Raw genomic sequence first — 15,731 nt, forward strand, 5'->3', positions numbered from 1 at the left:
CTGCCCTTCGGCCCGGTTGTCTCGACGGAGTTGAAGTTTCATAACCGAAGTGAACCGATTAAATGAAAGCGACATTCGGTGGTTGGAGTTGCGACCGGGTACTGATACTCCCATCGCTGTGTGAAGTTTTGTGACGACCGTTTTAGTACGTTTTTTTCGTTGCTGCTTTCGTAGCCATTGTCCCAGTCGTTGTGTTCTGTGGCAGGGTATCGTTTACCCAAAAGCATCATCGGTACGGTGCACTGACCCGCCCGAACGCCCACCGGACAGCCGTCCTACGCCAACCTAATCGAAGTCAATTAATTTTCCGGGCACTCGAGTTTTATGCCGGGAGGACCCTCATCATTTCATACAAGGCAGGTCCGCTACCGAGCGGCAGCATGACACGTTTGCTTGTCGGCAGGGAGATAGGAGGTGGCACAGGAATGGGAGAGCAGCAGTGGGGCGGAAGCTAGAAAGTTCGGAATTAAAAGTTGGAAATACTTTCATCGCCAACGGGAGCGGAGATAAACACTCCATCGGCAAGCGCACTGGAGATGGTTACTTATGAATGGTTGGATACTGTTGTCCAGCTTTCTCCCCGTGGCTGTCCCGACCCGGCTGCCCACACCTCCTGCAGGGATGCTCGATGATGAGGATACTTTGTCGGAGTTTTCTTGGAACTGCGTCCAACTGCTCCCCAACCATCCTCCCCCAAGCTACTGCAGACCGGATGGATGGGACGGTCATAAATTTGAGGTTCTTTTTTGTGGATTCCTGCCGCATCGGATAAGTTTGTCGGTTAACTTTGTGATACTCGGTGTGAGCTAGTCTCGCTAGTCTCGAACGGTGGCTTTGATTACTGGCCAAAAAAGCAGGGCGCGAGTGCTTTGTTGCTGGATGTACAGTATTGGGCGCACCTGAACGGCCCAGCTTCCTGGTTAGGATTTGTCTGCAGTGGGCCATTAAAGGACAGTCAAGTAATTTGTCGCCGATGTGATACCGTGCACTGGGGCTGTTGATGCTTGAAGGCAGGAAATTGCTTTCCGAGAGAGCGAAAGATACCTTTGATAATTTGCTAAATAGTTCTTTAATCTCTTTTATCGTTTTGGATGGCGTTTTCGAGAGGCATCTTCAATGAGGCGTTGAGTGATATAGTAAGTGGTGAATGTAATAAAAAAGCTGTAACTTGAGCTTTCCAATTTACTTTCTTTTTGGATTTTTCAGACTTTATCCTTTAGATGATCAATATAAAAGCAGTAATCAATAAAGCTGACCGTTCACTGTTGACCTGTGTTTAATTATTTCAGCACTCGCAATCGATTTGCCCCCGATCCTCGCACTCGGAAGTGTAGCAAAACAAAAACATAGCGTTTATTATTCATCGCTCACCGGGAAAAAGAAAAAAACAAAACCCAACTCTAAGTACTTAAAATGGGTAAGCGCACTTGCGGTGGTTGGGTTTGCGGAACGGGTTAAAAGTATCATAAATTTACCCGATACCCAAAAACGCGGTGACTCGTGAACAAATAAAACAAACTTTAGCAAATGCGATTGGCGTAATCTCCATTTTTTTTTCACTGGGTGAACAGGATACCAGGACGGAGCATCTGCCCCAGGGGGTTCGCTTGGGGTGGCAACAGGTTGAGCCGGTGGTTGCATTATTTATCATCGTTATGCTATGCGAGATGATTGGTGCTTGGTGCTGAAGCTATCGCATTAGCCCGAACCGACGCAAGGCGAGCCGGCTGGCTGGCTGGCTGGGCAGGCCTTAGGATGCCGGTGATTGAATAAATAAATCCCTAGCGAGCGCATCGGGCGAAGCGATTAAAACAACCACCACGTGCGATTACTTGGAAACTCGTTCGCACAGGAAATTGGGCGATTAGTAAATGTGAGCAGCTTTCGGGCATTTCGGGCACACAACCTTGCGGACCGAGCCTTATTATCATAATTGGTTGATGAGCACAGTGTTCCGATTAAAGCGGGATGGATTTCGATGGGTATTAAAGTGTTTACAGGAACAGCCACCGGTGATCGTTGTAAGTGACGCCATCCTGCTGTGAGGGTGTGTGTGTGTTCGTTTCAGTACAATCTAAATAACATGATTTGATTAAAAACGAAAACGCAATAAACCTCAATGTTTTTGCACGGCGCCGGAATTGATTGGACAAGTTTGTATGAAAAACAATTTTCAATTCTTTGTCATTTTTTTTCTTCTTCTCTTGTTTAACCTTATCTCCAATGTTTGGTTGGTTGTACCGGTTGGAGTGACACACACACACACACACACACACACACACACACGAAAAAACCGGGTAAAGCAATCGGGTGAAAGTGTAACGAGACCAAAAAAACGAGATCGAGAGAGCGAGCAGGGAACAAACAAGTTCACGGGTCACGGTGGTTAAACATTGATGTTTTTCATCGGCTGCATGTCAATCAACGGGGCCGTAACGGACACGTAACCAGAAATAGATCGTATCTGCCAACGACAGGGCGTGGAGTTGCGTTCCGAAATTAGGGAGAAATCAATTCCTGGTGCCTTCACGAACGGGGCCCAACCTTTTGCAAAAGGCCACAGTCACACACCTACACAAGCGGGGCATTGAGGACCCTTGCTTCCTTTTTTTTTCAAGCAGTATTTCAATTTCTCAGGTCCCACTCACCCAAAAGCGAGCCCCGGGTTGCTGCTAGAAATGGTCGAGTGGATGAAAACATTAAACAAATCGAAAAGGCAGACGGGCAACCCCTTGGCCCAAAACTCAGACGGAGCCAAACGGAGTTAGGAACGGCATGCTAATACACACTAGCGAGATGAAGCCTCGGTAGCACGTGGACATGGAGGTTTTGAGGCCGGAACTGGGTCGTAATTTGATGGGTCTCCTGACACTACGCAAAAGGACCTTCGAAGAGCTGGTGCCGGTCAAGCGAAGCGAAATGGAATGTGAATGAAAGCGCCGGAATAATAATGGTGCAGTACGCATGATGGAAAAAGGGCGCCTTGGCGTCTATTAGGCAAAAGAGCCTTTTTTGCTCCCTTAAAAAATGTCAGACCCGGGTTCGGGAAAGGTGTTAAGTGAATGAACGGTTCCAGAATGCGGGTGGGCTTTTTGATGAAGTTGCGTGGAACTTGCCATGCTGCTCTTCCCTCGGTGATGGATATATTAGCTTCGTTAGCTAAAAATATACCGAGTGAAGCGAACAGTCAAGTGTCTTTAGTGTGAAATGATTGCGAAATGTTGTTTGCGAAAAAAAAAACTGTACAGAAATCTATAACAATTTCCGAAGCAAATGGCCAAATAAATTGGGACAAGTTCGGGGAACTGTTTTGCACTTCCGCGTAGCGCGCAGCCGTTGCTGTGGACGACCAGAGTTCGTTGGAATGTGTTGCCGGCCTATACAGCACGGAGCAATCGGTAAAATGAGACGTTTTGATAAACTTTGGCGAAACGATCAAAGGGAAGTCGAGCTTTCAACAGAAATCTGGCATGAAAATGTGTTCATTTCCTACCCATTCAAAAGGACTCCGTTTCTTCGATGGGAAAATGTTCGGCAGATGAAGCTTGATGCTCCTCATTTTACACTGCGTCCACTGACGACGGGTACTGGGCCAACTAGCTATCAACATGTTGACATGTTAACGAACCCGAAAATCTACCCCGCCCAAGCGTAAACTTACCGCACAGCAATACTGAACACGATGCTTCCCACGATCATGGCGACAGCGATCAGACCGACCAGCCCGACGATGGCCCAGCACAGCATTCCGCAGATCCAGATCGTTTCGAGTGTCGTTTCGACAACCCAATCCGCATACCCGGGCGGTACCGGATGCATGCTGAACTGGTGCCGATGCAGCTGGCTCTGCTGCAGTATCAGAAACGGGCGCCACACAACGGCCGCCCGATGGTGGGAAATGTTCTTGAAGTCGAACGCGACAAAATCGAACTGAAACTTGCGGTGCTGTTGCGGCCGCTGCTTCCGGCTATCCTCCGATATGGCGAGCAGAAAATCGAAGAAGTAGAAGTGCTCTCCAAACATTAGCAGATGATCGGACGGCGGGAAAGCGATGGACGCGTTGCGCTGGGTTGCGTTCGTGGTAGGTACGGCATCGGTCAGTAGTTTATCGTAGCTGGCGAGAAAGAGGTCACAGAATCGCTCAATTTCGTCCACGGTTGCTTCAAACGATTGATTCGTGGGCTGACCAGGGAAGCTTTCGCCCTCGGTAATGTTGTCCGCCGATGATGATGGATTGAGATGGCTGGCACTGCCACCGTGACTCGTGCTCGTTTCACAATAGCTTCCAAACAATGTTCGGCAGCGGGCTGAATCGAACGTTTGCGAGAGAATTTCGTACCAGTTGGCGACGTGGTTGAGAAAGTAATGGAAGTCACAGCCCTGGGATGCGTTCGTGCCGTTCGCTGCGAGGCTGAGCAGTTCGAGCAGTAGTTCGGGTGGATGTGGTGATTGCACCGAGGACTCATCGTCATCATACACCGGGTACAGCGGGTCGGCTACTTCACCCGAGTCCTTTGTCCGATTGATGGCATCGTCGTCGTCTGCGTCGTGAATGGGGATTTCGTCTGACAACCGTATTTTCAGCAAGTTCTCGCTGATATGCTTATAGTCGCCGAGATCGACACCGTGCAACCGGTGCAGGAAGGAACGAAAGTTTTCGGTAAGTATCGTCAGGACCAGCAGGTTGCGCCGGTGCCGTAACGATTCACCGAACGGTTCGTCCTCCTCGGCTAGGCGGCGGTACAGCACGTTGTTGCTGTTGAAAATGGTTCCCACCATGTCGACGAGCAGGATTTTCGTTTTGCTGTACTGCTTAAGTTGATTGATTACGCTGATTGTTTGTGGTGAGTTGATCGACGAACAGATGATTACCACTGTGCCGGGGAAAAAAGAAGAAGGAAAAGTGAAAATTGCAATGAGTGGAAGTTTGTGAAAACGAGTTTTTTGTCCGGGTTCCGTTTTATGCGTGTGTCTCTCCCAATCAATGTCAAAATTGATTGCACAAAACGATGGATCATCATCGGTTGCACATTATGGTGATAAAATTGTAAAGCTTCATTTTGGCTGTCGATTTTTCGCGATGAAAGCGATAATAACCTCATACACTGGCTCGCGTGGTAACGTCAGGTGATAATTACACGAATACAGGGTTGAGGCTCCTCCAGCTCAATACAACTTGTGGAAAAGCAAGCGAAAATAAAAAAAATCAACAGGAACTCTTGCTGATACGAACAGCGCGCAAAAACGTAGCAGTGAAAATTAGATTCCAAATGAGCGATAAGGATTTTAATGAGATTGCGCGCCGAGTTAAGAAATAAAGATTTGATGAGTGTAACTTGCAAAGTTTATCATCCTCCTCCACACAGGCTGTCCAAGAACGCGAAAGAACATTGAATGGCCCGATGCGAATGAGAACGATACAGGCAACGAACAAAAAAGTGGGGAAAACGGAATTACTTTTTGTTTCTTGTTCGCTCGCTTTTCAGCTGGAGCGAAGCAGCTCCACGCTGGTAGACAGGAACGGGAACAATTTATTTTTGTTTCCAGATGCGAGCCTAATTAAATGATCGCCACGAATGCAGCGAGCCAAAGCCATTGTTTTACACGCTGAACGACGAAAACGGGAGCAAGCTTATCAGATGAAAACCCCAAAAACACGCCAAACAAGCAGAAAGAAACAACACGAAAATGTTCATCAAAGTTAAGCAGAACCGAAACAAACACCGAACAATAAGGAAGGCAAAAACTTACGGAGCTGCGGAGGAAAATGAGAATAGTGAAACAGGATAAGTCGATGAGGCGTTTGTAAATAACAAGTTAAAGTCCTTTCCAGGCCGGGCCGGACCGGGAAACTTACTCACACAAGGGAACACTTTCGGTGCACAAATGCGACTTAATTCGGAATCAGACAATTCTGCGGAGGGCGAACGCGAAAGAGGAAAAAAAACTTACACGCCATCGCAAACACAACCCTAGGCCGATGGTATGGGGGCCCTTTCGTTCGCTTGCTCGCTAGCTTGCTTACTTTTCCATATCAGGCATGACGCGCCGTAATCGGACACGACAAACGGAAACAAACGAACAACACAGGAAGTGAACAAAGTTGTTGTATTATTGCTCTGCTTTTTTTCCCCTCCTTTATGCTTGGCGAAACAGTTTTCTGTTACGCCGGTTAGATTTGAGCGGTGGAACGGTTTGCTTTCTCTTTTTTTCTCCCAAAAGTATGCAGAATGTCCAACTGGCCGATATGGATAATCTGTATTGAGTTTAGCTCGATCGTTGTTTTATGAGGCACTATGAGCGCATAACTTTGATATTTGTGTGCAAGCTGAAACGATTGATGCTGTTGGCGCTCAGGGAGTGTGTGTGAGAGAGAAAATCGAATCGCAACGAAGCGATGTGAGAAAATCATTTCCTCGACCAGGAAGTAATTGAAGAGATTGAAATGAAGATAAAAGAAAAAGAAATTTGCCCAATAAATAGAAAAAAATCAAATGATTTTGTAGTAATAAACGAAAAATCTTTTTTTTTTATTAGTAAGAAACAGTCTTGTGTTGCTAAACAAAAAATCTTAATGGGAACAATTTTTTAAGCAAAAATAAACCGTGCACTCCTCTATGCATAAACGAAAGAAAAAAGCATTTTAATAAAAAACAAATAAACTGAACACACAGCTGTATAATATCTGTTTTTCGATTGTATATTGGAGAGTGTTGAAATAAGTTTTTTTTAAAGAACTACCAGGCGCCTCCATTCACACGTTTAGTATTTAATACTTTTATAAGCTACCAGGCGCCTCCATAGATTTGTTTGTGCTATCCAATAATTAATGGTTTAAGTTAAAAAACTAATAGAGAAAAAAACATAATTCATAATTTGTTCAAAATTTGTTCCTAATGCTTATCAATCAAAGATTGCCTTATAGAGGCATGCGTGCAATATTAACAGCATTTACAATCCAAAAGCCAAATCGAGTAATAAAGCAATGTTCAAATCGAAATTCAAAGATGCACAATAAGAAAAGAACTCCCTCCCCCACTTCATCCTTCATATTTGTTGAACCTTCATCTTTTTCATTGCCTTTGAATCATATAAGGCAAACATTTCTAACCTCTTGTTGCTTTCCGAACAGCGAACCAGAAAAAAGAAAAGCCAAATGGATTCCAATTCATTCCGTTTCGAGCCTTTGTTGAGCTGGAATCCAATTTTGATTATGGTAATCATCGTGTTGCGATTGTTGATATACGAACCACAACCATACTCAACATTACACACACGCATCCACCATTCACAACACACAAAACCACACTGACGATCGTTCTGATCAACTTGTTTACATACACAAAACTGTTTGCCCGGCTTCTGGTCAGGAAAATGTGAGGAAAAGCAACAACAACAAAAAAACACATGGGGATGAAAAAAAGAGAAACAAAACGCACTCACACACATACTCACACTTTGACAAGTCTCGCACGTAAAAGCATGTGAAGCCCGTTTGCTTGAGGGAACAAATTGAATCGACCAGCCGTGAAAGGAACCACCTTCGTGTTGCTGTCCACAAAAGCTGTGGTTCAGCAGTGTTCCTTGCTGGATGTAGTTAGTGGTAGTAGTGGTGACGAAACGAAATGTAATAATTGAAATTCGAATTCACATTTCGCATTCTCCATTATAAACTCGATCTTCCATCTCTCATCACGGAGCGGATGAGCCCGGCGTATGGTTCCAATGTCGGTTACGGTGGTGTTGGTTTATAATTTTTATTTCATTTTCATGATTCATTTTTCGCAAATTCGATTCGGTTTTCGCTCGTTCTTAATGTGGGGGTTTTGGCGATTAGATTGCGAATGAATTTTTCGATCGATATTGGAATAAGAAGGTAATAGGGCGTGAAATTATGTTCATATTGCAGGTCGGGGTGTTTTTTCGTGGTTGCTGCTCTCTATCGACATCGATGTGATTAGAACGGAAGAGATGGATGAATAATACTTTACCTTTTCCGTTGCTATCGTTAAACGAGGCCGGAATGCTGGAAGGATCCATCGCTATCGTGTACGGTATGTGTAGATTACTGGCCAGGGCAAGCGATAGCGCACGGTTGGCATCTGAAAATTGGTAGAAAAGCAAGAAAGGTAATCAATCGAACGCACATTTCATCTGAATTTCTTACTCTAAAAGTCTGCCTACAAAATATTATACACAGACACATACACACACACAAACACACACACACACACACAAGCGATCTGTGTTTCCGGGTCTTTTCTGAGGACACGAAGCTTTACAACAAATTAAACACATTGTTTACGTGGCGCAAGAAAAACAACCTTATCCGCGCACAAGTTCATTCTTCCCCACCATCCCGATCACCGATCGATGTTCTGATACACTTTTGGATTTTCCTTTTTGCCGGCCCGAAAAAGCCAATCAATTTAAAACACTCTTTCGCGCCGGGGGAGTTGTTTTGGCATCAATAGCGGCGATATTAAACACTAGCACACAACCAATCTGTTGACTTTTGCCGTACAAATTCGCCGAAACCTTCGATAGATGGTAAATATTTATTTCGCCAGCACTGCTGACAAGTCGCCAAGAGTGGAAATGCGTTTTCTGGTCCCACGCCCACGAACGAGACGGCGGGAGTATAGGAACACTCTCGAATGCGCGATTCAGCAGCCCTATGTGCCGGGAAAGTGTGTGTGTGTGTGTGTTTGGAAATGAGTATGATTTATGTTTAGAGAGACACTTGCTCCGTTCGCGTCCCGAACATTCCAGGTTTGGTTTCCATTTTTCAACGTCCCAATCGATATAAATCGCACAGCAATAGCAGCTATCACGTGTATAAGAGGGAGCCGCTTCCTGTGCGCAATCCAGCCAAGCTTCCGAGAAACTCTAAGGGCTGCCATATTATTGTCCCAAATTAAGATTTAGCTGGGGAAGTACGAAGATGTGGCAGATGCCTTCGCGAGACTTACTACAATTGGATAATGTAAAGTGGCGAAATAAATCAACTCAGAATGTAGAGCTCGAATTCGCCATCGCTCGCTCTCTCTCTCTCACTCTCTCGAGGCGTTATTTTCCAATCGAGCCTAGAGAAGTTTATCAAAATCCAATGCGTGTGTCTATGTCGATTGCAGATAAACGAAGGCAAATCGCAAATTTGGCTGTGGGGTACGGTTCGTGGAATTGTGACTCGCAATTGCCGGAAATTGAACGACAGGTTTCGAAAACGGTCTGCACCCCAAAATCAATGCCTGGGAGTCCTTGGAAATAACTTTCCCACCGGCGTGTGGAATCGTAATCGGAAGCAATTCCCATTCCCGGCTACAAAACCGTTTAGGAATGTCAGTTCCAAGAAGCAACTGGGCCGGCACGATACCGTTGGAAGCGTGGCTAATTCCTTCGGTTATAAATTTGTATCAATTTGTCACCTAGCCCGAGGTGGCTACAGCCCCGGATACAAAAGCAGTCCAACCTTATCGATACTGCCTTACGCTGGTAATCCAGTGTTCTCTGAGGACGACAGCAAGAAGCGCCGCGTGTTGGCACCACGTCCGTTTATGAGCTCATAATCTTTCCTCCCAGTGGTCAGCGCTGGCTGCGACGCTGTGCTCCATCGAAACGTTGGGCGTAGCGCATCGTCATCAATACGTGACAGTCGGAGCGCATAAAAATAAATTTCAATCAGTAGAAATTGTTTTCTCCGTACCACCGTGCCACCGTTGTTGATGGGGGCTCGCACCGTCGGACACCCGCCGTTCGCTTCTGTCACCCGGGAAAAGCTCCAGACACGGATTTTTCCACCCCGGGGTAGCTTAACACGTGCGAAGCAGGCGAGGCGAGTGCGATCGATTTGATTTTATCAGTATTCGCTGAATCCGGTAATCCACCGGTCAGCAGAAAGTTTTGCCGTGGGGTTTTTGTGTGGATAAGTTTGGCCTGCACGTGTTGTGTCGGGGCATGATTTTTGCGCTTTTCAAGGGTGCATTATGTGTCCGGTTTGCAGGTGCTGTAAGGAGCTATATATTGATGTTAAACGGTCGGTAATGATTAATCGTTTCGCGGAAAGAGAAGCAGCTGTTAAAGGGAGTTCAAGTATGTTACTTCTATTTCTATTAGCATCCCGAGTTCTTGGTTAACCGTTTATCTTAAGAAACTAACTTCTTTTTATACTAATCAAGTGCTGGAACGATAATGGTGTCCTGTTTCTGATGAAGGTTTTTAGGAAATAAACTAATATTGTATACCTCAACTATGAACAGGATAATGTATACTCAGCTAAACCTCGATAGATTGACAAGACAATTGGTAAAGAATGATCCCCTCAAACAGATTCAAAGCAGATTCAAACTGAAAGACGCGAAAACAAGTTCAAAATTTCCTCCGAATCCGAAGAACTTCCCTTGAGAATTTCGCACAAGGTCCTTTCGAGCAACTAGCACACAGTCTCAAGTGTAACGCTTTACTGACATTGAGTCATCCGATTTACTACATATGATGAGCTTCAACCGCTGTTGAATGTGGAATTTGCTATCATTCTTCAACACATATGGGATCTGCTGTATTTTTAGTCATCACACTCTCGTACTGAAATAACATGGCTAAGGCAAGTAAGGCCCTGAACAAAATCTAATCCTCGAGATATGTATGGCAAGAGCCGCAGACAATCTTTTAAATCCTAGCATTAACTTCAGAAAAAAAGCCTGGTAACTGTACGAGGATACTGATTGTTACTCCCCAAAGATGGTTCAAATCTGATAGATCGAGTATTTCTTGGAAGCTCAACTCTAAGAGATATTTATAGGAGCAATCAATCTATGATCAATCATTTTAATTTCAATTTCAATCTCATCAGATGCATGCTACTTAAACCCCAAAGACAAAGATTAAAAATGTATAACTAAATTTCATTATCCGGATTGAGTTATCTTTAATAAAATTAAACAACTTCACGCTTAACGTATCCACTCACTTACTTCCCTTCAATAGCACCTATCGATTTCATAAACGGTCGCTTCGTAAAGATTTTCCCGAAGAAGGTGAAAAATGTCATTGTTCTTTGCTCCCTTCTTTTTATTCCCCCTCCAATGATTATGAGAAGCGTACAGACCCTGAAACTCAATCCATTTCAACAGAGCAGCCATTCAACGCTTTGCCGTCCACATGCCTTCGCCTTTATCATTCGGTCCCGGGCCAAAAAAAAACAGCATTCACCCCGCAAATCTTAACGTCCGCATTCCTACGTACGTAAAAAGGATTCATTTATCGTGCGACAGCACCCAAATATCGCTCACCGGCAGGATGTTGGTTGACAAACGAGAATGCCGGCACGCCGGAAGGTCTCACGCTAGGCTTCTCGAAGATTTTGCTTCCAATATAGCCCACACCAGTGTGCTGGCTGTGCTGGTGTTTGATTTCAGTTTCGGCGCGGGTTGGGGGACATTGGTCCACCCAGAATTTCCCGGGCAAAATCTCATGCTGCTTTTCTTCTACCAAGCCACAGGACACGCGTGTGTGTGTGTGAGTGTTTGTATCCTTTTTCACCCACTCAGCTCGACCTCAATATATGTACGGTTTCACGCTTTGATACATTTTCGACTTGACAGGGAAATGAAAATTGATGAACGCATCGGTTTTATTGCGAATCGTCACTTCTCGAGGTCTGATTGACACATGAGTCTGGTGCCTATTGAACGGGGAGGGGGCGTGAAAGGACCAACAGATTTATATGCTTGTATCGGCCGTTGAATACCCACCGGAATACTTGTGGAAAATGAAACGAGCAACAGTGGGCGGATTATGTATGGTATCTCCGTCCTGCGGTGCCCGGATGCTGTCCGCGCATAGTCACGCACGCCAGTGAATAGGGCGCCCCAATCACACAGCTTTGGAGAGAATTTCAATTTCATCTCAATTTTGTTTGCTGCACCATCCGGCACCCGATGCGCCTGTTGAATGGAGCTGACAAGCAGGAAAATTTGCAGAAAGAATAGAAAACCCGTCTTCGTCTTGTAACAGTGTCTTCAATCAGCTGACTGGCGAATTGTTGGAACGGTTGGAATTTCAAATCAGCCACTGATTTAGCCCCCGTTGTCACACATTAACCCCACGGTAGCGTTCGGTTCCATACCGATGCAAGGATGGATGAGATTCAACCCGGTTCGATTGACTGTACCGTTTCCATTTTCACTGTTTCCTTCACCGAGGATCGTGCAAACCCCAACACGGAACTGTGAAAGGAAAACCCTGAGTTTACCTTTTATTTTCCGACGAATCGATTTGAAGGGCGATCGCGGAACGGCGCAAAGCGAAGAATGAATATTTAAATTGAAGCCGAAGGTGACTAACAGTAACAATGCTTTTCACACTCTCGCACGCAACACAATGCAATGAAAAGCGGAAGGTTCGTGGAAGGTTTGCATGAGCTTGAAACGGCTTTCGACACTCGTTAACATGAATGTTAACAGTGCCAAAGTATTTCGCCCGCGTGAGTTGGCATTTTAAACTTTAATCAGTTTCGACGATCGATTTTCTTTCAAACGTTTTTGGAGAAAAAAAATTGTGTCACGGGAGCAAATGCATAAAAGGGGCACGGAATAAAAGGTTACCTTACATTTTACAACTTCCTATTCGTCTTTTGGAAGGTGAAAAATGAAGCTGGCTCCCGTACAATGGAAGCAATACAAAGTGTTAAGCTTTTCGTTTGAACGACTAGAGGATTTCTAAAGAGGTTGAGCGGGGTCAAAAAGTTATTTGCAACACTTTTCCCACCAGCCAAAACGATGCACTTGCCGTTCGTTTTGTGGTTGCTCCAATGCGAATTACTTCCCACTTATTTGTTGGCCAGTAAATCATACAACAAAAGCGTGCGGAGAATGAAATTGAATTTTGACACAAGCAAACAATTTATGGGTTTTCTACAAAGTCAGCTCGCAGCGAATGCGAGCCACTCTCACAGTGACTCACACACGAGCTGTTTCTTTGTATTGTGTAACGCGGCTGAATGATGAACATTTGTCAGATTCATCAGCATCACCAGGTCTGCATATAAACAGTCGCGGCCCTTGTACAAATAATAAACGAGCAAAGTTAAAAGGGGTACTTTTATTGTTTCGCTTTCTTGCTCGAGTTCCAAATACATCAAACTGGGCCGCGAAAAATTGAACCCACAGTCGGGCGATTCGGGACCGCGGACAACACAAGGGGGCCGAAATTTTGCGGAACCGTTCGGAAAGCTGCAAATAAATCCAAACCGAAAACTGTAGTGCACGGACCTAAATAAACAATGGCCCGCTGTACTTTGCGGCCACGTGCGACCATTCTCAGGACAGATCCAGGCACGGCGATATTCTGAGCTCGGGTGAACTCGGAAACTCCGGTCCCGATGGACCAGTTGCTGCCATCTCGGTGGTAGCACGATCCAGGGGAAAAACCTTGCATTCCTGCAGTGGACGGCGTCGAGAGTGTTTCATTTTTCATTCTCTGATAAGTTTTAATGGAAAACGTTGGCCATCGGTCGGTCGTGGATAGGTTGGCAGTTTCGAGCAAACCACGGCTGCACGGTTCGGTATTTGTGCTGTTGGTAAGACAAAATGCTTAATTTTTCATGCCCCAGCAACCAGAGGTTAACCGGCGGTTGCTGGAACGTTCCGAACGGGGGATCAAATTTTCGCACGTTTGGAAAATCTTTACCAGAGAAACGAATGACGTTAGGCATGGCGGGTGCTGTTGGTAAATAATTTAACAAAGTCCTTGCATCATTGGCGACCGCCCAGAGCGGTCCTAGAGAGCTGTTTCTTATGCTATCTTTGCAATATTTCTACCAATTACCAAAATAAACCAGGCTCATGGCATAATGCATAGACAGGAGAGGTTTTTCAAAAGGAAAACATGACAATACCGTCATCTAGAGCAACCGTACATCGGTGCGGTTAATGTATAGCTAGCCCAGCCCACACCGTCCGGAACCAAACCACCAAGATTCGGCTCGTTGGGTCGTTTGTTTGCCCATCTTCTTATCATCGCAGCCCACCACAGGAAAAACAGGACGGGAAACAAGTGGTACAAAATTTAAGCTGCCCAGCTTACATCGAAGTTCCGGGGTTGGCTAGGTTCGGTTGTGTGTGTGTGCCATCCGAAGCAAAATATGTCTTTCATTGTATGGGCAAAGTTTGACCAGGATCGTTCACTTGGATTAGGTCATGTTGGCCGATCTTACAGTGTTTGCCTGTATACCGAACGGATCGTCTTGGCGGTCCACCTTCCACACGGCGGCCTATTTCAACAGTTTTTATTTGATTACCAACATCCGGAACGGCGGCGGCGGAAGGTTGTTTCATGCTGCATTACGTTTATTGGGCTCCAGAGCAAAAGGGACCCACGCTAGGCGTAGGAAGACACTGCCATGGCGCTACAGCTTTGGTTCATGTAATTCGAACCGTCAACAGCAGGCGGTGGCGGGTTGGGCAGCGCTAGGACATTGTGGGCAGTACTTGTCGATTTTTTGTCGAGCGGCTTCATGATTGGGAATATTTAAAATCGCCCACAAAGCGGCTAAGGGACGGTATACAGTTACTTGGAATTGACCGGCTCTAGGATTGAAACATTGTCCAGTAAATGCTTTTGAGTTTAGGGGGTTTAATAATGTAATGCTAGACCTTGCATATTTTGTAACATATTTACGGTTTTGAGTGAAAGTGAATTCCTCAACAAGTCATTTTGGAAATAGATGTTTTTATTAAAAAAAATCTCAAATTTTACATCATGTTTGATTCAATAAGATTATCATGAATAAATAATGTGAGCAACTCAGAGTTCTTTCAACATATTCCTTGTGATCAATGGGTTTATCGGTGTTACAATTCAGAAGATAAATCATTTTCAGTTTTTGTGCTAAACTAGCTTCAAACAGTACCTCAAAGTTTGCAAGACATTGTGGGCTATTGCGAATAGAGTGCCTCTACACGCAATAATCAACTCTTTTATCCCCGGTAGTTCTTATCAACTCTCTGTTTAATATTTAACCAACACATTACCACTTAACGGTGGCTCTGTGTCATATGGAAAGTAACGCCGATCATGCACAAGGCAAAACCGCACGTAAAATCTCTTCGGAACCGAAATCTTCTCCTTTTTCTTCTTTGGCACTACAACCTCGAGAGGTCTCGGCCTACCATTTCTGGCTTTCTGTGACTTAATTTTACCCGCAGAAAAGTAGTCAGCCTTAAGTACGGGTAGGCGGTCTGGATGGGATTTGAACCCCGGCCCTGCAGTGTGAAGACCGCCGCCGCTGTCGACTCGGCCACCGTACCGCCCCGGAACCGAAATAGCATCTAGTAATTAGTATCAGTAGCATAGATAGATTATTAATCAAAGAAGTTAGTTACACGGTCTGAAATGGGTCGATGGTAGAAGCGAGAGCAGCACCTGTCTTCACACGCAGAACCGGAGCTCAAATCACGTTTGAATTGTTCCCTCTTAGTAGCGACTGACTATCAAACTATTTAGTGTTAATAAAACTAGTGAGCTATAAGATGGCTAGCATGACTGTGCCTTTATGCCTATATAGGTGGTTCAACATATAACAGGAATAGGAGGTAAGATGAGTCAGTCGGAAATAAATCGTCAAAAGAATTAAGAAAAAGTCTGTTGGTCAATACCAACGGTCATCACAGGACCGAGGATCAAATCCCATCCAGACTGCCTCCTCGCAAGCAGGATTGAATCTCCAGCTA

General features: G+C 45.1%; 1 protein-coding gene across 2 annotated transcripts in view; it reads right to left on the minus strand.

Annotated features, from left to right (window-relative positions):
* LOC118506718 overlaps window positions 1-15,731 on the minus strand; it is a 60,645-nt gene that overhangs the window by 19,010 nt on the left and 25,904 nt on the right. For both annotated transcript variants that reach the window (XM_036044232.1, XM_036044231.1), the window contains exons 5-6: window positions 7,992-8,102; window positions 3,662-4,874 (exon numbers count right to left, since the gene is read on the minus strand). In XM_036044232.1, coding sequence (XP_035900125.1) covers window positions 3,662-4,874; window positions 7,992-8,102 — 1,324 coding nt within the window. The remainder of the gene's footprint in view (window positions 1-3,661; window positions 4,875-7,991; window positions 8,103-15,731) is intronic.

The sequence above is a fragment of the Anopheles stephensi genome, chromosome 2 (assembly GCF_013141755.1).
Source record: "Anopheles stephensi strain Indian chromosome 2, UCI_ANSTEP_V1.0, whole genome shotgun sequence".
NCBI classification, from domain to species: domain Eukaryota; kingdom Metazoa; phylum Arthropoda; class Insecta; order Diptera; family Culicidae; genus Anopheles; species Anopheles stephensi.